Source organism: Stegodyphus dumicola, chromosome 9 (genome assembly GCF_044657685.1).
Source record: "Stegodyphus dumicola isolate Sdum_Otavi_A_Nest chromosome 9, ASM4465768v1".
Taxonomy (NCBI): Eukaryota; Metazoa; Arthropoda; class Arachnida; order Araneae; family Eresidae; genus Stegodyphus; species Stegodyphus dumicola.
In genome coordinates this window covers 13,245,348-13,267,998 of record NC_140776.1, presented here as the reverse complement: position 1 = coordinate 13,267,998, position 22,651 = coordinate 13,245,348, and the positions used below count along the sequence as shown (strand labels likewise).

The 22,651-nt window shown below is 34.2% G+C and overlaps 1 protein-coding gene across 2 annotated transcripts in view; it reads left to right on the top strand.

Moving 5' to 3' along the window:
* The window catches only part of LOC118185994 (polypeptide N-acetylgalactosaminyltransferase 16-like), a 104,588-nt gene that overhangs the window by 65,549 nt on the left and 16,388 nt on the right, over positions 1–22,651 (top strand). For both annotated transcript variants that reach the window (XM_035355974.2, XM_035355973.2), the window contains exons 3-11: positions 570–671; positions 755–822; positions 2,952–3,017; positions 5,849–5,970; positions 9,626–9,713; positions 11,656–11,740; positions 16,405–16,508; positions 19,321–19,543; positions 21,705–21,788. In XM_035355974.2, the coding sequence (XP_035211865.1) occupies positions 570–671; positions 755–822; positions 2,952–3,017; positions 5,849–5,970; positions 9,626–9,713; positions 11,656–11,740; positions 16,405–16,508; positions 19,321–19,543; positions 21,705–21,788 (942 nt within the window). The remainder of the gene's footprint in view (positions 1–569; positions 672–754; positions 823–2,951; positions 3,018–5,848; positions 5,971–9,625; positions 9,714–11,655; positions 11,741–16,404; positions 16,509–19,320; positions 19,544–21,704; positions 21,789–22,651) is intronic.

Below are 22,651 nucleotides of genomic sequence, written 5' to 3'. Positions count from 1 at the left end.
CAGACGTCACAAAAAAAATCTCTTCTGAATCCATTTTAAATCGCTTTCTGAAAACCGCTCTGGGAAAAAAAAAGAGTCCTTTATTCTGTCCTTACGTAGAGATGTCATGCTAAAACATCGTTAAATTGCATTCGATAGAAGTCAAAATGGATATTTTCGTTGAAATATAACACCCGAAAATTTTCGCGATTACAATACTTAAATACTTGCTTTAGTTGTCGAAAGGGCCCACCAGCAGCCAAGCGGTAACGTCGCTGAACGCTGGTAGTTCGGTCCAAGGTTCGAATCCCGCGAACGGGCTGGCTGCATGGGTGCTTTCGTAGTTTTCTCCATGTGTAATGTGTATACGAGCTAGTTTCCGTTTAAAAGTCCTCCACGAAGGCATCCCTACCTTAAGGCGAGATAGCCCTCGAGTGCTTTGCCGTAATCTAATAAACCAAACCAAACCTTATTTGTCGAAGGAAGTAAAAAAGGAATATTTTTCTGAAAAGAAGTTATCGAAAAGTCGATGTATGTTTTTTCATACACATTATTTTACACTGAAACGTTTCTTTCTTTTCCTTATACAGCTGCAAGAATAAAATCTACAACATTCCACAGAGTTTTTCCGTGAGTGTCATAATAACTTTTCACAATGAGGCAAGGTCAGCTCTTTTGAGAACAATAATTAGGTAAATTTTGCTTTCATAATTCTCCTTTGTCATCGCTTTCTGAATCTTGAATGCTCATAAAAATGTTGTTTTCTTTTTTATAGTGTTCTGAACAGAAGTCCCGATGACTTGTTGAAAGACATCATTCTAGTCGATGATTTTAGTGATGATGGTGAGCAAGGTTTTCCTAATTCTTTTTCATATATTTCTCACTTCTTCTGAAAACATCATAATCAATATATTTTACTAAATAAAAGTACATCGGTATAAAAATAAAATAATATGACTTTTTAAGTTATGAATCAAAATCATCTTTAAAACAATTCAGCGAAATCCCCTTTATACAGCATATCTTATTTTACACTTCTGTAGGAATAAAAATGTTTCTTTTTAAGGCTTCATTTGAGTATCATTTCTTTTAAGTGAGTGATTAAGTTTGCTTTCTGATAATTTTAAAGATAATTATGAGCGATATTGAGGAAAAAATTCGGAACTTTTTATACAAAAACAATAAACGTAAAAGAATATGAAAAAAAAACTGAAGCTTTTACTTCCAAAGGGCCGTTTTTCCACATTTTGAGTGTTACTTTTATTTATTAAATATCATGTTCTGCGCACTTAAACCACGTAAAATTCAATTCAATAGCAATATCGCAAAATATTTATAAGCGCATATCTTTAGAATTTTGGATACACAGTCTCGTGCAAGATAAAAATGTTGATGATTTAAAATCGCGCAAGATAAAAATGTTGAAATGTTTTTGAGTCTCGCGCAAGATAAAAAATAGAGATAATTTTTTTTTTTTCGTACAGTCTTGCCATTGCTAGTTTTGAAATCGTTGAGTATCTTAATTAAAAACCCATAATTTATTTACAAAATATGAAATAGTTAATAAAACAAATTCGAAATTCAAAAAACGGGCTTCCATGTTCCTATGTTCGGCTGGAGGATTACGTTATAAAAAATTCGATGGCTCTAGTGAGAAACATACATACATTCATGCAGATTCTTTATTATTTAATTTCTTTAAATTTAATATAGGCCGATAATTTTGGGTGGCAACAATTTAAAAAGTGATTCGCCGTTTATAGTGAAACGCTCCAAAATGCTTTTCTGTGAAAGTAATGAAACTTCTTGTGAATTTTTGTATTCAGAATTATGCTTCTAAAGATAAAATTTCCTTACAATGTAAACGTACATTCTTTCGTTTTGTTGATGTATAGAACTGTAACATTTCAAAATTTATTTTATGTATAATATTTAATTCTACATAATATTGACGAAATTCAAATTGCGTTTTTTACGTCCGTCTCGAAACGCGACGTAGGATATATATTAGATTTATATATAGCAGTGTTCTGTTATAGGTATTTTGACACAAAACAGGACTCTTTCAGAAACGACATGCCACTTTTTTTACATATTTCGATTCTACAACTCAAATTATGCCTAAACATTAAATTTTAGTTACTCAAATTATGCCTAAACATTAAATTAGTTTTTGATGCGAAATTTACGGAGAAATTCAAAAATGTTACTTGGCGCATTTTATTTCAGTTTGCGCCAAGAATGATTCACTTGGCGAACTTCTTAAATTATAGCAACCTAGTTTACCTTTTCTTTTTTTCATTGCAGACGAGCTGAAACATTATCATCGTATCTGGAGTTAATTAGGCCGAGCGGTAAAGACGCTGAACACTGGTAGTTCGGTCTGAGGTTCGAATCCCGCGAACGGGCTGGCTGCATGGGCGTTTTCGTGGTTTTCCCCATGTGTAACGTGTATACGAGCCAGTTTCCCTTAGAAAGTCCTCCACGAAAGGCATCCCTCCCTTTAGGCAGATAGCCGTCGTGTGCTTTGCCATAACTGAATAATCCAATCCTGGAGCTAAATTAAATTTTAGCGTTAATGATTTCTATAACGAAGCATTAAATAATGTTCTAACTCGGCAGAAAATTATGTGAATTTATCTTCCATTTTTAGTACACTTAAAATGAACATACTTTATACTTTTTAGTAATTTTTTTAAGGTAGTTCGATGTTTTTAGTTTGATGAGGAGTTGTGGATTATATAAAGAAGTCGACATCCAGAATTATTTTGAGAATCTCTTCTATAGTTGTAAATTGAGACAATGATAGTTACATTTAAGAATGTTATGTTTAATCGGAAGTTAATTAATAACCGCAATGACTTTCTCCAGTCAGCTTCATTTATCATGATCTAAAAATACGTCTTTCTAACTCAGCTCGCTTTTGTAATTTCAGAGTGATCATTCTAATGTTCTCTTTTAATTTTTTCAAGCTAGCGATGGCTCTGAGCTTAGCAATTTTCCCAAAGTCACACTTTACAGGAATTCGCAAAGAGAGGGTAAGTAATGCTGTATTTTGTCTGCCTTTCTTTAAGTGTTCACAAATATAATTTTCCTTGTATTTCATATGCACATTTTCTTTCATATATTGTCCTATTAACGAGAGGAATGGTTATCGAAGTCTGAATTTCAAATCTACTCTAACCGTTAAATTCTTTTAAGTCTCTGAGTAACTGTTGCTGGATTTCTGTGCGTATTAGACGGCCGGATACCTTTTCACAACTTCCTATTCTATTGGGTTGAAACATAAGTAATGGCCGTTTATGTTGTGTTTAAAATTACACGGTAAAAATAAAATGCAATGGCATAATATCTCGTGTCATTCGAAAGCAAATCTTTCCCTCTACTTGATGCCGTATTTGATTTTTTTTTTTTTTCCCGAGCTAATTCTTGTTATCAGATCGTTAAAATGGAGTGTCAAGTTGACAAAAATAAGCATTTTCGACACCTTATTTTTGCGTTTAATCGAGGCGCCAATGCTTCAAAAGCTGCCCGAGAGATTTGTAAAGTGTACGGAGAAGGTGTAGTGCCTGAACGAACTGCAAGAAATTGGATTGCCAAATTCAAAAATGGAAATTTCGACCTCGAAGGCTCTTCTGGTTCCGGGCGACCCAATGAGTTTGATGAAGAGCGTTTGAATTAACTTCTGCACGAAGACGCACGTAAAACCACTACAGAATTAGCCGAACGGAACGGGTCGTAGCCAAATGACTGTAGTTCGACATCTCGGGTCTATGGGAAAAGTCCAAAAACTCGGATATTATTGACTAATTTATTGCTTTTTGTTTTGTTAAAATAAAAATTTTTAAATTAAAAAAACGGCCATTACTTATGTTTCAACCTAATAATATTGGATAGGAAGAGCCGTAAACCATATGCAGCAGTGGTAAAGCGAATCTTATATAAATTTTAGCTTGATAAGAACAAACTTTTTTCCGAATATCAGAGCAAATTAAATTCCGATAACCGAAGAAAAATATCACCGTGTTATGCTGATCGGCGTTGATCTGTCATATTCTGTAATAATCAGGGCTTAAATTCTAAAATCAGAAGTGCTGGAGCTCTGTGGAAGACCATCAGGAAACACGAACAAGAATAAGTAAATAAATAAAATGACTAATAAATGATTAAATTAAAAAAAAAAAATCTAAAAGCTTTCCGATTTTATATCACGCCAAGAAAGGCGTTTTTTTAACGTTTTGTGTGTTACCTTTCTTCTTCAGACTTAAACCATAAAATTCAGTTCAACAGCAATATCGCAAAATAATTTTAAAATGAGCATAACTTTAAAATTTCCGACGCACAGTCTCACGCACTGCAGATAAGAATGTTTTTTTTCTTCCGTACAGAGGTGCCACGGCTCGTCTTGAAATCGTTGAGTTTGTTAATCAAAAACTCATTAAAGTTTTACAAAATATGAAATAGATAATTAAACAAATTCCAAATTTGCATTTCCAGATGCCCATACTCGAATGGATTACTACGTTATTCAAAATTGGATATCTCTAGGCACCGTTTTTTTTTCGCACTACGAGAAACATGCATATATTCATGCAGATTCTTATTTAATTTCTTTATATATAATGCAGTCTGTAATATTTGGTGGCAACAATCTGAAAAGTGAAACGCTGTTTTATAGTCAATTTTTACCTCTACACTTGCATTATTCAGTGAATTATTGAATGCTCAAATGTTAAATGACTTTTAGTTCACCCTGTATAAACAACTGCACATAAAATATTTTTACCCTTTGACCAGCATGGGGTATTACGAAGAAAGCCCAGCTTTCTCAAAACTGGTCCGAGAGATACGTATTTTACTTTAATGCCAAAATAACCTTGGCACTTTATACTTTGATTTATGTATTGCCTTATTTTCCTGGATACATGTCAAGATGACGTTATACATACTTTCTAAAAGACGTCACAAAAAATATTCTAGGCGGTGCATGTACGGTCTTGCTGAAGTTTTCTGCATCTGTTGCTGTAAAGGGAACTTTTCTGCGTAGCATATTGACTTGAGGGAAGTCACCTCTAAGTGAAAATGTTATCATTTCCTTGATAATAAAGTTTGCATCAAATGCAAGTTTAATATTACGTAAAATTCAAATAGAATTTCAGTTTTACAAAAAAATCTGAAAGCTTTCAGATTTCACATTACGCCCGAAGGGGCGTTTTTTAACGTTTTGTGTGTTACCGTTACTTATTAAATATCGTTTTCTTCGCACTTAAACCTTAAAATTCAATTCAATGGCAATATCGCAAAATATTTAAAACAGCACATTTTTAGAATTTCCGATACACAGTCTCGCGCACTGAAGATAAAAATGCTTTTTTTTTTTCGTACAGTGTTGCCACTGCTGGCTTCGAAATCGTGCAGTTTGTTAATCAAAAATTATTTAATGTTTGATAAAATATGAAACAGATAATAAAAAAAATTCCAAATTTGAGCTTCCAGATGTCCATGCGGGCAAATTGCCCCTTTGGTCTAAAAATGAAATATATTAAAAATATAATGACAAATATCACATTTTAAGAATGAATTTGATTTTAAATAAAGGATTATTTAACTTCTGAAAAAATGATTCAAAAAGGAATTAAAGATTAAAATGAGCTTATTTTATTTTTAAATCTCTCGATTTAAATTGTGGGTAGACTCAAAAATAAATAACAAATGAAAAATTAATATTTTCATAAATTTTCATCTTTCAATATTAGACGTCCCTCTTCATGTACACAGTTTTAGTAATATTCATTATTTGTTTATTTAGAATTTTTTATTCATAACATCAATTTTCTAATATTATATAACGAGTATATTTTGTATACAGGTTTAATAAGATCTCGGATGATCGGTGCTCAGATTTCCACAGGAAGTCACGTGATGTTCCTAGATAGTCATTGCGAAGTGAACATTGGTTGGTTGACACCCTTGCTGCAAACAGTAGCCAAGGTATTTATTACTGTATATCTATGTTATCATTAATAATACTCTGCCTGGAATTTTAAAAAAATACCATATGACCAATATTGTAAATTAAGATTCTAACACCTTCTCCGCCAAGCGACATTTTCAAAAACGGTTCCACCAAATTTTAATCAGTTAAATCTAAAAAAATAATAATAATAATAATCTGAGAGCTTTCAGATTTTACATTACGTCCAAAGGGGCGCTTTTTTTTAACGTTTTCTGTATTACCTTTATTTATTAAATATCATGTTCCTCGCACTTACACCATAAAAATCAGTTCAATGCAACACCGCAAAATAATGTTGCGTTTTTCTCTTCTGACATCAGTTGTTACGTTATATCCTTTCTTCACGTTCGTACGGGGTTCTTAGATTTGGAGTGAATAACGACGACACTTGATGAAGTATCGAAACACACTTTGTTAGTCAGTATTGTCAGGACAGCTCCAAAACACGTTTTACAGTCGTCGATCAACTACTAAAACACGCTAGAACAATTAGCGACACAGCCTTCACACTGTCAGGCAATGACGGTGGAGACAGCTTCCTGCAAAGCACCAGAGTACAGCTCCTGACTCTGCTTGGTCACGTTCTCTCGAGACTCTCCACGCTACAACTCGGGATGCATTTGACGGCACACGAGCACAGCTCCCGACTCTTCGGTTCAGTCGTTCCCGGAGCTCAAGACGCTTTCTCGACGATGCACTAACCGCGATATACTAAGATACTCTTCGATACACTCGACGACCCACTCGGCACTCGCTGGCCGGCTGTCAACTCGATCGTCTTCGCACGGACAAACTAGATGAAACACACGATGAAACTCGATATTGACTAACTATCTCGCACTCCAGACGAGGCACACACACTGACTGCGGACCAGCAGGATATATAGCTTTCAGCTTGTGTTCGAGAACATTCTGGGCTAAACCGGTAAGAATTCGTTCCAGAAGGTTCTCCATCTGTCCATGGCATATCGCCAATTTTGTTGCCAAATGGGCGATTCCTCGCGAAATGTGGCAATCTGCCTTTCCTTCCCATTTTATGGCAACCCTAAAACTACTTTGCGGGGAAGCTATCTTACCGCGCCTAGACATTTCGTAACACTAATTTAAGAAGAGCATATCTTTAGAATTTCAGATACATAGTTTCGCGCGCTGGAGATAATTTTTTTTTTTCTGTACAGAGTGGCCATGGCTCGCTTTGAAATCGTTCAGTTTCTTAATCAAAAACTCATAAATACTTTACAAAATATGAAATAGATTAATAAAACAAATTCCAAATTCGGGCTTCCAGATGCCCATATTCGGGTGGAGACGTACGTTATTTGGACGTTATTATATTAGACGTACGTCAAAATTGGATAGCTCTAGGTAACGTTGTTTTTCCACAATGCTTGAAATATACGTACATTTATACAGATTCTTCATTATTTAATTTTTTTAAATATAACACAGGACGATAATATTTGGAGGGAACAATTTTAATAGTGAAACGGACTTTTCCACGCAAAATGCCAAAACAAAATTAATAGCCCTTCTGGGCTAATGCCCTTTAGGCTAATGAAAATACAAAACATGTATTTGTGGGAAAGATATTGAATTTAGATATCGTATTCGGGTTATGTAACACCGTCACAAGGAGCTGCTGTGAATACTCATACCTGCCACCGGTTACCAAAGCCGAACTCGCATTCGTATGATGCGACGATTTGTTAATGAGAGCTATGCGGTAGGGGAAACATTAAAATGGTATTTCTAGAAATCCCTGAAATAGAAGTTCTAGAAATACCTCAAAACACTTTTGAAAATCACATGCTGCCGACGGTTACAGCTCAAAACATCGCAGACGAAAACAACGCAAGGAGAAAACATCGCAGTTCTAAAATATCGTGGTAGAAAATAAAGCGGTTCAAATACTTCGCAGTTTAAAAACATCATCTTCGAAAATATCGTGGTAAAATAAAGTACTTACAAATCATCGCATGTCGATAACATCGCATACATGCGTTTTTCAAATCGCAAAGTGACATATTATGTAATTGACTTTGGTCATAACTAACAAATCGACACCCAAAAAACTGATTGCACACTATACATGAAAATGTTCACGACACTTTAAGAATAAACGGAAACAAAACGATATGTAATTTTCATTAAAACAATATCAGATTAACAAATGTGAAATAAAATAATTTTATCATTAACTAAGTAATTTTTATAGAGGTAACCTCATGCAGTTATCTATCTTCCTTTTTCTAAGCTTTTTTTAGACAATAGTTTTTATGAAAAATTATCAGTGAAACTTTATAAAAAAAAACTTAATTTGTTAATGACCTTTGTTAATTAACTATATAAATTTAGAATGCTATTGAGCTTTTTAAGTTGCATTAATTTTCTACTCATTTTCAATTTTTAAATGCTTAAGTTTCATTCATATTTTTTCATCAAAAATTTATTATTTCGATCAAATATATGAAATATAGAAGTAAAAGAATCCATCTTTCCTTCTTGTGCTCTACGATTATACGACCTTTATACGAACATGCGTTTACAACTTTTAAAACCTGAAAACGCATGTGTGCGATGTTATCGTTATGCGATGATTTGTAGGTACTTTATTTTTTACCACGATATTTTTGAAGACGATGTTTTTAAACTGCGAAGTTTTGGGACCGCTTTATTTTCGAGCACGATAATTTAGAACTACAATGTTTTCTTCCACGATGTTTTGTACTACGGTGTTTTCTCCTTGCGTTGTTTTTTCCGCGACATTTCCGTCCGCGATCTTTTTGCCCCAACGTTTTCGGCAGACACCGCTGCCGACTTCAGTATTCTTAACTCGAAACACTGTTCCGTTATCCGAGACGCTTTTTTATTCAGGCAGTTTGTTTATGAACAGAATTCTTCATAAAGAGAGGCTTTCGTGATTCGAAGTTCCACCGTACGGATATGCGTTTTTAAAATATCAGTCTTATTCACGGTACATCTATGTTCTCGTCCTCATTAAACATACTCCTGATCCAGTGTTTCAACTTTTCACGTGAATGTACTAATTTTGCACTTGTATAGCCCAAACAAAACTATAACTTATAAATTTTGAATTTTCCTTGAGCTGTTAAATAGCATTATTCAAAATTTTAATTAAGATTTAGGTGTTAAAAATCTAAGTATAGCTAAATGGAATGTAAATATTCTTCCTTTCAATGCATGCCGTTGTGCATTGTTTCAACGCACAATTCTGACAGTTGAAATTAAACCGTGGTGCATTTCAAGAATCTGTTAACTATTAGTTTGAAAAAGGGAGGAATTTAATCGAAAGATAACGAGTCTAAAAATTTCAATTTTCTGTTGTCATTGTTGCTTGATTAGATGAATGTGGCATTGACTTTTATATTAAAATATGTTATTCAAAATAGAAATTAATTTACTCGGTATCTCTGTAACATTTATAATTAAATTAACATACTTCGGAAAGGATTGCATTTCCCTCTCGAACTTAACCCTTCATCGTATTAAAATTTGTGCCACTTGCATATTTTGCTTCTTGATATGAGTTTCTATTTACACGTTATATATGTAGATATATGCCTTAAGCAATAATAATAGAGAAATCTAACATTTCAATACTTTCTATAGCATCCGAAAGCTTTGGTTACTCCAGTGGCTGATATAATCGATACAGACAATTTTGAATATAAGCCAACTTCAGGGGAAATTAAAGGAGGTAAGTATTGAATTCAGTATATTTAAATACACTGCATAAGCTATTGTTACGGATTTTGTATTCATTTAGCTATTTTTAGTAGAATAATTAAAATTGTTTTATAACCCTGCGCAGTGCACCACCAGACTTATTTTAAGAGAAAGCTACGCCAAAAAATTAAAAATACAGAAGAACGCGCATTTAATAAATAGATATTTCGTAATTGTACACTTTTGCCTTTCCGAAAAAATCGAGAAAATACCAGAATATTCTCGTGATTGATTGAAAAAGCTTATAAAAGCTGGAGGAAAATTTCTCAATTCAGTTGTTATGTGGATAACTGTTGTTGTTTACTGTAACGAATTCGCGGTGAAATCAGATTATCTTTCTCTGTTTTGAATTAAGTTCTGTTGAACATTTAAAAGATAACTACTGTGAGATATTGCGATATTGCACGATATCTCTAAGGAAATTTAAGCATTTTGTTTTTATTTGTTGTGATAAGAATAAATATTATTCACATTTCATCGGACTTGTGCTTTCAATTTATTACGAACCCATACACACACAACATTATGTTATGTACATAGAAACGAAACAAAAAATATACAGCATAAAATACAAATATAAATAAATAAATAAATATCAAATGTTGTGAATTAATGTTGCCAGCCATTAAGTGACGCTTCTGGCATCCTGAAGGACTAAAATATATTCCGAAGAGTCATGGCTGTTTGAAATCTATAATATTGAAATCTGGCACTTAAACTTGTACAGACATTAGGTTCATTTGAAGCAGAAGAGATGAAAGAAGAGCAATGGCCTCGCAGGGACTCGGACCACGGACCTCTAGAATACTCGCCGAGTGTGCTGACGATTGTACCACGAAGGCATACTGAGAATGCGGAAGAAAATACCTTATATACTCCCTTTTTTAAGGGAAGACTGGGAATTAGGGAATCCAATAGCCAAATACCACAATTTTTTAGTTCGGGCGCCACTGTAGAGACATTAGGATTCTTTTGGAAGTAAGAGTACATGAAAAATGAGCAATGCCCTCGCCGGGACTCGAACCTCGGGCCTCTCAAGAATGCTCGCCGAGTGCGCTGAAAGTTACACAACGAAGGCATGCTAAGAAGGCGGGAAAATTACCTTATAAACTTTTAAACTTAAATAATTCTATAACTATTGCATGCAGATTAACTAAAGGCATAATTCAATTACCTTTGAAGCAAAAAATGCACAATTTACACACATATAAGAGTAAACAACTAAGCTCACCGAGCCAGGTGACAGAGTGAGAATATGTACATATATATATATATATATATACATATGACTGGTGCAGCCAATATCAACGAAAAAGGGAGGTGCACAATTACATATTATACCACTCCCATATACAATAAATTTCAACGCTTTAGGGCCACTCGTGCTTGAGTTATAGGAGATACATAAGTACGTACTTACGTACAGACGTCAAGGAAAAATCTCTTCTGAATCCGTTTTAAAAATCCATTTTATAATCCTTTTTGGCAAAAACAGTCCTTTATTATGTCCGTACGTACGGGTGTCACTCAAAAACATCGTTCAAATGGTTTCGAGAGCAGTTGAAACGGATATTTTCTTTGAAATATGATACCCGGAATTTTTTGCGATTACAATGCTTTCTTTACTTTGTACAAAGAAGTAAAAATTGTACAAAGAAATTAATTTTTGAAGTTAGTATTAAGGATTTAGGCATTTAATATTTATGAAGAATGTATTAGGTATAATGTTGATTTTTTTTAATTACTAGTTCTCACATATATCTTTTATATTATTAGCATCTTAAAAACATTCATTGTCATATCGTTATTTTAATAAATCGAGTTACTTGATTCACCACTGCTTTTGGTATGTCAAATAGTTTCTCTTGTAAATTGATCAATAGATATTAAATTGTGTTTATTTCTGCCGATAGGGTTTGACTGGAGCCTGAATTTCCGGTGGCAACTTATATCCAAGACAGATAATGAGGAGGCAAGTGATCCAACCAAAATATTCATGTAAGCGGAAACGAAACATGTGCGCAACACTTTTTTGTCTCTCTTTCCAAATAATCCAAGCTTGACGCTTACAGAATTTTAATTTAAAATGCTTATTGTTATCACAATATGGTACTGTGAAATTCTTAATTAAAAAGCGTATGAATAATACCCAAGAATATCATTCACGACCAAAGCATCAAATAATTAATCATCACGAGAAAAAAGTGGCGCTAAATTTAATCTAACTAGAAGAAATATTCTTAATTCTATTCTCCTGGTTAATTCTACCGACTATTGGAAACTGAAGCCCTTTGCTTTGAAACAGTTCTCTTCTTTAGAATAGCTTGCGATGATAGCATTTTTGAACACTTTGAAAGCAGGAGAGATGATTTAAGAAATATATTAATTTATAAACTCAACTGTTTCTGCCTTGAGTTCAAATTGAAATCGGTATTAGTTCTTAACTTGGTATATGGATAAATTGTATTCAGACTTATTTTATTTTTTAAAGGGATTTTATTTTTTTTTTCTTTGCCTGTTTCACATTGTGAGTTTTCAAGGCTAAATGTAATGAAAGAAAAAATGTTTCCTTTGACTCTCGCTTCGTATACACTCATCATTGATTTATTTGTAGTTTGCTCTTAAATGTTTGTTTCTGATGGCTATTTCTCATTTTCAAGTTTTGTAAAACATTTTCTATTCATTCTAATGTCACCTGCGATTAAAAATGGATTTCCTTCAACAACACAGACCGAAAGGGGGTTGGTCTGCGCCCGGTGAGCCCGTCGGTAGCGTCGCGAAGCGCAATTTGTCTAACGAAAAGATCATGGTTTGTGTCTGATGGGATTGCCGTGGTATTTATTACCCACAAAGAATATATGGAAAATGTAAAACTCTCGACAGTAAGGTGTACAGCGAGATGCTAGCTTGTATTGACGCTGCTATCAAGGAAAAATTTCGAACTGAGTTCCGGCGCAGAAAGGTAATGTTCAGTCAATATAGTGCAAGGCCACATGTGTAGGCATTCACCGACTGGACTCTATACGGACTCGAATGATGGGATCTTTTGCCACACCCACCATATAGCCCTGACATCGCTCCTTCGGACTTCTACCTCTTCTCCCACCTGCAGTTTTATCTTGCTGGTGCTATCTGCCATTTTGCACAGAACGTCCAAAATGAGGTTGATCTAAAACGTCGGCCGAAAAACATAGATTTTAGTGGTGTTTACTACTCGCACTAGAGATACTGCTTTCAAAATTTTTTTCTAACTTTACTAAGAACGTTTTTCGTGGAAAACTTTCGTTACAACCAGATAATTTCACCAAAAGCAATGACAGTTATCTAATTGTTATTGCCATGCGCAGTAGCAGTAAGTTCGAATTTAAATTTCATTTATTTTTTATTAATGATAATTATTGTTTCATTTCTGGCTCATTTCCTCTGATAAGTAACTTATCAGACGTGCTGAATAATTTATTAACATCCCTTACCAGTGTAATAACATTATTCGATCTATATTATTATATAAGGTATTCATATATATATATATTCATACATAGCTGTATTATTATCATACATGAGGCTACATTGTTATATACTAAAAATAATAATAATTAAAAATATTTTTAAAACATTTCAAATTTATTATTAGAAAAGTAATACATCTTGCATTCGAAAAAGTGATAATCGTAAATATCATATAAGCATTTTTCTATCCTTGACCATTCTTCAAATGTTTTTGCTTTTAAATAATTTAAAAAGCTTCTTGATATAGTAAATTTGCTTTTCTTAAAATTGTCTGTATGCATCAACAGTTTTTTAGTTGCCCATTGTATTCATTACGATCTATTACTTTTCCACATTCATTTTTAAAGAAAACATTTTATTCAATAATATTTTTTATGTGTTGAAATTTTAATACTGCTATCACTGCTGCCTAAGGTCGTGAAATGGAATTTCTAACTCAATTCGACACAAAATAAATGGATTCCACCTATCAACGTTCAGTTTACACCAGGTCTCGTAGCACCTTCCTTACAAAGGCTTCGTACATGTGCTTAAGACGAAAAAAATAGTGCTTCGGCTGAATGGCAATCTTATGGCATATGGATTCACGTTCTTAACCCTTTGACTGCGAATTTAAAAAAGTAAATTTACGCCGTTACTTGAATTACTTGAATAGAAATTCAAGTGAACAAAATATGTCTAAATAAGATAAATTTAACATATGGGAGTTTTCTAACCAACGGGTTTCAAGCCAAAGGCTGGGACACATATGTCCCAGCTATAAACTATGGCTATAAACTAGCCTATAAACTATAGCTGGGACACATATGTCCCAGCCATAGTTTATTCTGGGATAACTATGTCCCACACGTAGCGATTTACTTACTTTAAGCACACCTATTATTCTAGAAAACTTTATTATATGAAATAGATTGACATCGTATGGTACAATGTAAAAATTATTCTTTGCATAACTTAACATTACATATTGGGCGACACGTATTTGTCTTTTTCTGTATGTTCATTTGTGTACAACGAGCACGGCGGCGTCTTGATTTTCCAACTATTGGAAGATGATTCCTAACATTCAAGAAATTCCATGTCCTTTTTAACCCAGTAGTTATTTTTAACTTTAAGTGGGACATACATGTTCTGTTAGTTGTTCAAATGATTCAAACTGCAACAGCAGAGTTGTTAGATATGCAAAAGTGGCTCTAAGATACTGGTCAAACCTACATGGAACGTTACGAAACAAAGAAGAAGCTTTCTTAAGCCATTAGGCTGGATGAGAGATGGACTAGATCGTACGGAGCCGGAACTGAAACATCAATAAAAAAAAGTGGCATCATTGTACGCTGCGCAAAAAAAGAAAAAAAGGGGAGACGGTTCTATATCTCCCGTTCTACTGGCCCGATTGACAAAGTTCAACTTGCGTTTTCCATGTCTCAAAGCGCGACTTAAAATGTATATTAGATATATATATATATAAAGCATTGTTTTAATACAAGTATTTTGACACAAAATCGGACTTTTTCTGAAATGGCATGCAATTTGTTTTCCATATTTCGATTCTACTACTCGAAGTATACCAAACTGCCGATCTTTGTAAAAATGGCGCGCGTAGTTTTTAAAAAATTAGCTCTCAAAATTTTAAATCCTCCATATTAATTGAATTTGACATATATTTATTAATATCTTTTATTTTATTAAACTTGCTTGATTCCTTCTTCCAGAATTCGGTATTTAGGCTTAATCCAAATATAATTCGCACATTGTTTTATGATTTATTTTTTAAAATACTTTTATAAATTTTTCAAAAACATGTTTGTGTTATAACCCATAAATTTTTTAACATCAACTTAAAGAAGATGCATTTCTAGACACACCTGCAAAAATTTGAGTTTTTATTCAAAATTTCTTAAGATATACGAGAATTTAAAAAAAGCCGCTTTTTGAAATTTGGCATATTCGTTATAAGCGATAATGAAGTCAAATGTGGGTTTATGCACTTTGTTAGTATTATTCGAATTTTCTGCTCGTCTACAATGAAAAAAAAGGAAAGGAAAATAGGTTGCTATAAATTAAGAAATTCGCCGAGTCAATTATTCTTGGCGCAAAATGAAAAAAAAATGCGCCAAGATAAATTTTTGAATTTCTCTGCAAATTTCGCACCAAATTTTACAAAAATTGAATATCTAGGCATCATTTGAGCCGTAGAATCGAAATATGGAAAACAAATTGGCATGTCATTTCAGAAAAAGTCCGATTTTGTGTATACCTATGTTTTGAGACCTATGTTAGAACACTGTTATACATACTTCTAATATATATAAATCCTAAGTCGCGCTTTCGAGACATGAAACACGGAATTTGAATTTCGTTAATTGGCCCACTAGAACGGGAGATATGAAACTGTTCCATTTTTTTTTCCGCAGTGGACATCTGTACCTGTGTCTATACCATGTCCTTAATACATCTGTATGCCTAATATGTACCATAATAGTGAAGAGTGTTTCCCTTAGTCTCAGCAGTCCCCACCATGCACCTTCTTTCCATCTTCTGATCTTGCTTTCAAGGCTCCTCGTTTAGCGTGGCCAATCCCCGGTGGGCACAGCCCTAAACTATATGTAATCAGTTCCCAGGGACATGAATAGTGATAAGCACTTTTTTTTTTTTTTTTTTTTTTTTTTTTTTTTTTTTTAAATTCCACCGACAGAATCGAACAGGCTAAAGAGCACCTAACCCAGTAGGCCAGCTGTTCTGTCGATGGCGAAAAAAAAAAAAAAAAAGATATATTAAAAGTTAGTAGCAGTTTCCATCCCATTCTTTTGATCGAGTAAATACGATTGCTCAAAATATTTTTGCTTCTGACTGAGAAAATACTGTGCATTGAAATACACTGAATGTACTTTTTGTAGAAATAAACCACCTAAATTTCATTGATTTTTAAGTGTGCGTGTTTATCTTGCATCTATTGTCAGAAAAATACCTCACCAACAAGAAAATTTTAAAGTATTGTTCGTTGCGAAAGGCAAAAGAATTTATTTGATTATGATTAAAATTTATTTTAAATGGTTGTTTCTTCAAGCCTAAAATCTAAATTTGTATTTGCAACTTGTATTGATTTCTCTGTTGACATAATCAGTCATTTGTATACATGTTTTTATTTGCAGATCGCCTGTAATACCTGGTGGTTTATTCTTAATTCGAAGAACCTGGTTCTATGAACTTGGAGGACTGGACAAAGGAATGGCAATCTGGGGAGCAGAGAATATAGGTACTAATGACCAAGAAATCGTTTCGGGGAATATCACCAATTGTTTTGTTGTTGTTGTTACCAATCTCACTTGCCTGACCAAGGACGTGTCTAGAGGGGACATCTGTCCCCGGGCACATCATCTAGGGTACGCCAAACTGATGATATGGAATTTTAGAATTAAATCTTTTCCATTCTTGGCAAACAGGAAAGTGGCGCGAAATCTTCAGCTGTGCCTCCGGGAGCTGAAAACCTTAGCTACGACCCTGTGTCTGACACAGCACAAGCTTACGCCATTCATCGTAACAAGGTGTCAAATGCGCTGAACGTTGGCAAGAGCCTTTAGCACCATATAGGTGACAACCCAAACTTAGACTCAGTTCCGCCCTCTCTTCCTCTACCAGCAACCTCTCGAGAGAACTTAAGGATCGCCGTGCATATAGAGTGCCCACATGCCGCACAGAGAATATATATTTACAAACATCCATGCCTTCTCCGGGATTCGAGCCCGGGCCTTTCCGTACAGAAGTCAGGTTCACGTACCACTACCCCGGTTGTCCGGCACTAAATGTTTTTAAAATGAATAGCAAATATCAGTCACTCAAAAGTAACTTTTGAATTCATTGTTCGAACAGAGACTAATCAATAAGTGGAATAATAAACAATAATTTATTAAGATTAAGGTCGGCATAGTGTAAATAATTTTAAATTGATTTTCTGATTTGAGGACATAAACTAAAATTCTTGTAACTACGATAAGACTAATGTTAATAAAAAAATTAAGCAATGGCAAGTTTTCCAAAATAGCGAAAATCAGCGGGGCCACGAGGAGGCGTATGTCGGATTAGGACAGCGAGAGGCTGTATATGACAGCATCGGGGGGATGGGTTTGGTGGTCTCAAACCCCTCTTCTCCCACCACCAATCTATCGAGAGGACTTTCAGCTGACCGCATATTTAAAGTGCCCCCAAGGTCGCATAGACACTACACATTTACAAACATCCATGTCGGAATTCGAACCCGGGCCTTTCTGTACGGTAGTCAGAGCGCTAACCACTATCCGGGTAGGGAAACAGAAATTAACAGTTTTTTCTCGAAGCAGAAAATGTGTCAATCATTTACATCACGAGAGCATTCAGGAGCATCGCGACAGCATTCAGAATTACATCACGAGAGCATTCAGGAGCATTATGCTCTTAAATCTTTATTATACTTAATAATCCTATGTATCTTCAAAAGGCATCCTTACATAATTTAGTTTTATAAGGCTGTAACATGCCGCCCAACCGGTATAGTGGTTAGCGTCGCTGACTGCCGTGCCAAAAGCTCGGGTTCGAATCTCGGAGAAGGCGTAAATGTTTGTAAATGTATAGTGTCTGTGTGGCATGGCAGCACTCTAAATATGCGGCGAGCCGAAAGTCCTCTCGCGTGGTTTGGTGGAAGGAGAGAGGGGTGGGAGACCTTCGGACTCCGTACCCCCCCCGGAGTACTCTCGATCAAAATTGAGAGCGGAATTGAACTAAATCGTACTGTCACCTGTTAAGGTGCTCAAGGCTGTTGCCAACGACAGGCGTAATCTTGCGCTTCTTGCCACGAGGAATTTCGTAGGCTTGGGTTGACTACGTTACACAAGTGAGCACAAGTAACAACAACAACATGTTGTAATATAATTTCCAATTATTTTTATACCGGCGTATAATGCGCGTCTATAATTTCTGGCTGCATTTTTTTAATTTTTAGGTATATTCGTCGTATAACGCGCACCCGTTCATCACGAAGAAACCCCAAAGATACACGTGCAATGTATCTTTCTTAATTCGAACATTTATTCACTTTCGAAAAATGGTAAACCGCACTGATAAATTTTAAGGGGTGTGGGTTAAATGTTTGAGTGAGTAACTATTCCGAAAAACACGGTGGATTGTATTCAATGCAGGTGTCCAAAATAATGCTATTGTAGAGCATGGTTCAACCTGAATAAATGAGTGGAATTAGGAGTTAGAACTTTCTTTTTCTGTAGTCATTTGAAGCTGTGATTTTGAAGCGAAAAATCGGAAGTAAACCGAAGTTGCTTTACTTGAAATATAGTTGATCTACTGCTCCTTTTATTAGTAAGTATGGCTTTAAAAAGAAACAAACACATTGCTGGTTTCAGATACAAAGCCATTATTTTGCTAAAATAATGGATATCGTGCTGCAGCAAGTGTGTTTGGCGTCGGCGAAAGATGGAACGGATGATGCTTGTTTATTTATGGATCAGAGTAACAATGATGGTGAAGATAAAACAAAATTCGATGATACGCCTGAAGATATAACGGAAGACGAACGTGACGAACTTTTCATGTTATCCGATAATGGAAATTTTTAGTTTCATAAAGTATGCCATTTCTTTTAAATAAGCAGCATTTTGGTGTATGTAAAAATCAAAATTTTTCCTTGTTTTTTAAGCCATCATTTTTATATCCGCCGCATATAACAGGCACAGCTAAATTTCGGTCCTATTATTTGTATTAAAAGTGTGTTATACGCCGAAATATACGGTACATATTTTTACCTCCTATAAGCAGCAACTTTTGCCTATTGACGTCATACTATTTTACAAAATTACTTTAGTTTTATTTGAATTTAAGTTTTAAGCCACATTATATGTTTGTTGGGTCATGAAAATGCAGAAATTATAATTTTAGAGCAAGTTCCCAGGTTTTGAACAACATACAAACTATTTTACCGCCAAAGTATTGTATTTTTTATTTTAAAAATTGTATCATGAAAGAAAACGACAATAAATTTCCTCATGCTTATATGTGCCTTTCTATCTATCCCCTACACACAGAGATGTCCATCAAAGCCTGGCTGTGCGGCGGAGAAGTTCTCACAGTTCCTTGCTCGAGGGTAGGTCATATCTTTCGTAAAAGACACCCATATTCTTTCCCTCCCAATGGAAGTTTATCTACATATTTAAGAAATTCTCGAAGAATTGCAGAAGCCTGGTTAGATGAATACAAGTACCAGTTCTATGAAATCAAACCGCAAGCCAAGAACCAGGATTTTGGAAGGTGTGTATATCTTGGTATTTTTTTATAGTCGCTTATATTTTGGGAAAATTGTTATAACGCAGTCTTGGACATATCGAAGGAATAATATTTAAAATAAATAAGGCTACGTTTATGATACCTCAAACTAATACTGAGTTCGAAATGTAAAAAATGAAATTCAATTTTTCCAACTCTAAATACCGATGTGAGGGTTAATTTTTTAATTTTTTTTTTTTTTTTTTTTTTGTAAATCTTCGTGATCTTAGCGTAAAATTGCTGCAGATTATATCATGAGTGAAGTCAACGTGAATAGTTTCATAGAAAACCAAACAAAATTGAAAGTGCATCCTAACATACGGTTAAAACTAAATGAAAAAATCTGATGTGCACACCTCATGACTTCCTTGTACGGAATATTAAATTAGACGCATTTTTTCTTGCATTTCATTTAAACTTATTGGATTGAATTAAATCTACTTCGCCGACAGCGCTTAAACCACAATAGAATAAATGCATTCTTTAAAATTCACTCTTTGTTTACCATAGCGACACTCTGGCGCTAGATTCACTTAACAGTATTAAGTTTCGTTCATATTATAACTCAGAATGCACAAAATTTATATCATTTAAAGAATAGAATTATCTAATCGTTGCCACATGTTCTATTCAAATGCTATAATAAAGCTAGAATGATGTATAAAAGAAATTAAGCAAACAAAACAAAAAAAGAAACAGTTTTTCACAGACGATTGAGTATTTCTCAGTCAATTAATTCAGTTCTCACTTCGCGAGAAGGCAAAAATACATTAAAACTTAAGATGTCTGTATTCAAAATTATGAAGTAAATCTTAAACACTTATTTCTTCGAATAAAATCCAGAATGGATTAAACATGATTTAACTCGCAATAATAAAAGAAGGCGTTATCTTTGTTATTGCAAAGCTTACTTTTTCTAGATTGGCAACAAAGCCACTGGTCTGCTGTTTCAAATGTAAACAATCAATGGCCGCCATTAAAAATAAAAGTCTTAGCGGCACTTAAACAACTTTAAAATTGTTGATAATTCTAAAAATATTGCATACAGATTTACTAAACGCACAAAAACCTTAACCGGAAGATAAAAAGAACATAATTCAATCATTTTTAAACAAAAAATATACAATTTACAAACATATAAGAGTAAAGAAACTGAGATCACTGAGCCGGGTAACAGAGTGGATATATATATAAATATATTTATATACGTTTGGTGCGGCCGATTGCAACCAAAATACGAGGTGCACATCTAAATGTTATAGCAATCCTATATACAAAATTTCAACGTTCTGAGGCTACTCGTTTTTGAGTTATGCGAGATACGTCCATAAGTTCGCACAGACTCCACGAAAAATTCTCTTCAGAATTAATTTTAAAGCAGTTTTATAATTTTTTTTGAAGGAAAAGAGTATTTTATTCTGTTCTTAGGTACAGATATCACGCAAAAACATCGTTAAATTGCATTCGATAGCGGTCAAAATGGATATTTTCGTTGAAATATGCTGTCTGAAACTTTTCGTGATTACAATACTTTCTTTTTACTTCGTACAAGGAAGTAAAAAGACCAGACATAAAGAAATTGGTCTCTTAAACAGGCTCAAATTTCATACCAAATTTATAATTAAAGTATTATAACTTATATTCTGATAATTAAAATGGCAACCAATTTCTAATCTGATATTTTTATGTGTGCATGTTTAATACAAATAGCCAATAGGTTGTGCAAATGGCAAAATATATTTTTTTCAAATATTTCTATTGAGAAACTACAATCATTATTTTTCAATTTGATTGCAGGAACTTGATTCCTTGAAAATGTAGTTATGGCACTAAAGTTTTTCAGTTTTTATTTAGATGATACGAGTAAGTCAAAATGTTGAGAACCGCTGATCTATTGTACATAACTGCGTGTTAAGAATTTTTCATAATAAAATTATTTTTTAAGTGAAAATCCATAATTATATGTATTTTTATAATAAATGCGTTATTTGCATTATAAATGTACTACAATGCAGTTTTTATAGTGTTACAGCTTTTATTTTAATACAATGCATCGGAAGTAATAATATCATAAAACAATAATAACTGTAATGTATACTTTTAATATGTATTCATAACAGCAGTTTTTATTATTTCTGAACTTCAGTATTGAAGAGCTTGTGAAAGTAAAACGTACCCTGAACTGTAAGCCCTTCCAGTGGTTTTTGGACAATGTTTATCCTGAACTGAAGTAAGTTTTAAAATCTTGATTATAACCATTTCTATAGATTGCAAAATCTTACAATAGTCATGATATTTATTTTTCTACATCATATGCCTAGTTTTAGCTGTTTTCTGCTTGTTTGGTCCTTTCAAAGGTTCAGGTTCAATGAACCGCAGTGCCGACTTACTGAACCTGATTCCAGTGCAAGACAGCATGTTCAAAATAAGGAAAATTTAAATGTGAAAGCGTTTTCTAAAAATTTTTTCAGTAATTCTCAAATCAAAATTTGTAATTTCCCTTTTTCCCGAGGATTTCAGCAATTTAAACAGTACTGTTACAATTATATATATAGTGTCGTCGTGTGTGTGTGTGTATTTAATTATGGCAAAGCACACTAGGGCTATCTGCCTAAGGAAAGGGATGCCTTCGTGGAGGACTTTCTACGGGGAACTGGCTCGTATACACGTTACACATCGGAAAAAACACGAAAACACCCAAACAGCCAGCCCGTTCGCGGGATTCGAACCTCGGACCGAACTACCAGTGTTCAGCGACTTCACCGCTCGGCCGCTGGTAAGCTCCAATTTTATATATAGATATATGATTTTAGTACTATTATATGTGAAACTGTTGTATTTTTCTGCGTAATGTAACGCGAGAAATATAAAGAGGGAAGCTATGCCGGAAAAATAAGAATACAGGGGCAAGTGCATTTAACATCGAGTAAATAGGTATCTCGGTAATTTGGCGAGATATCGCCAAGCTGACAACGGTTTGGGCGACTTATTTGGCCACCAAACTTGGCAAGCATTTGGCGACATTTTGGTCCGGCCCCTGTACCACCGTAATATGTACTGAAACTGAATAAATGTAATTAATTGTTAGCTGTA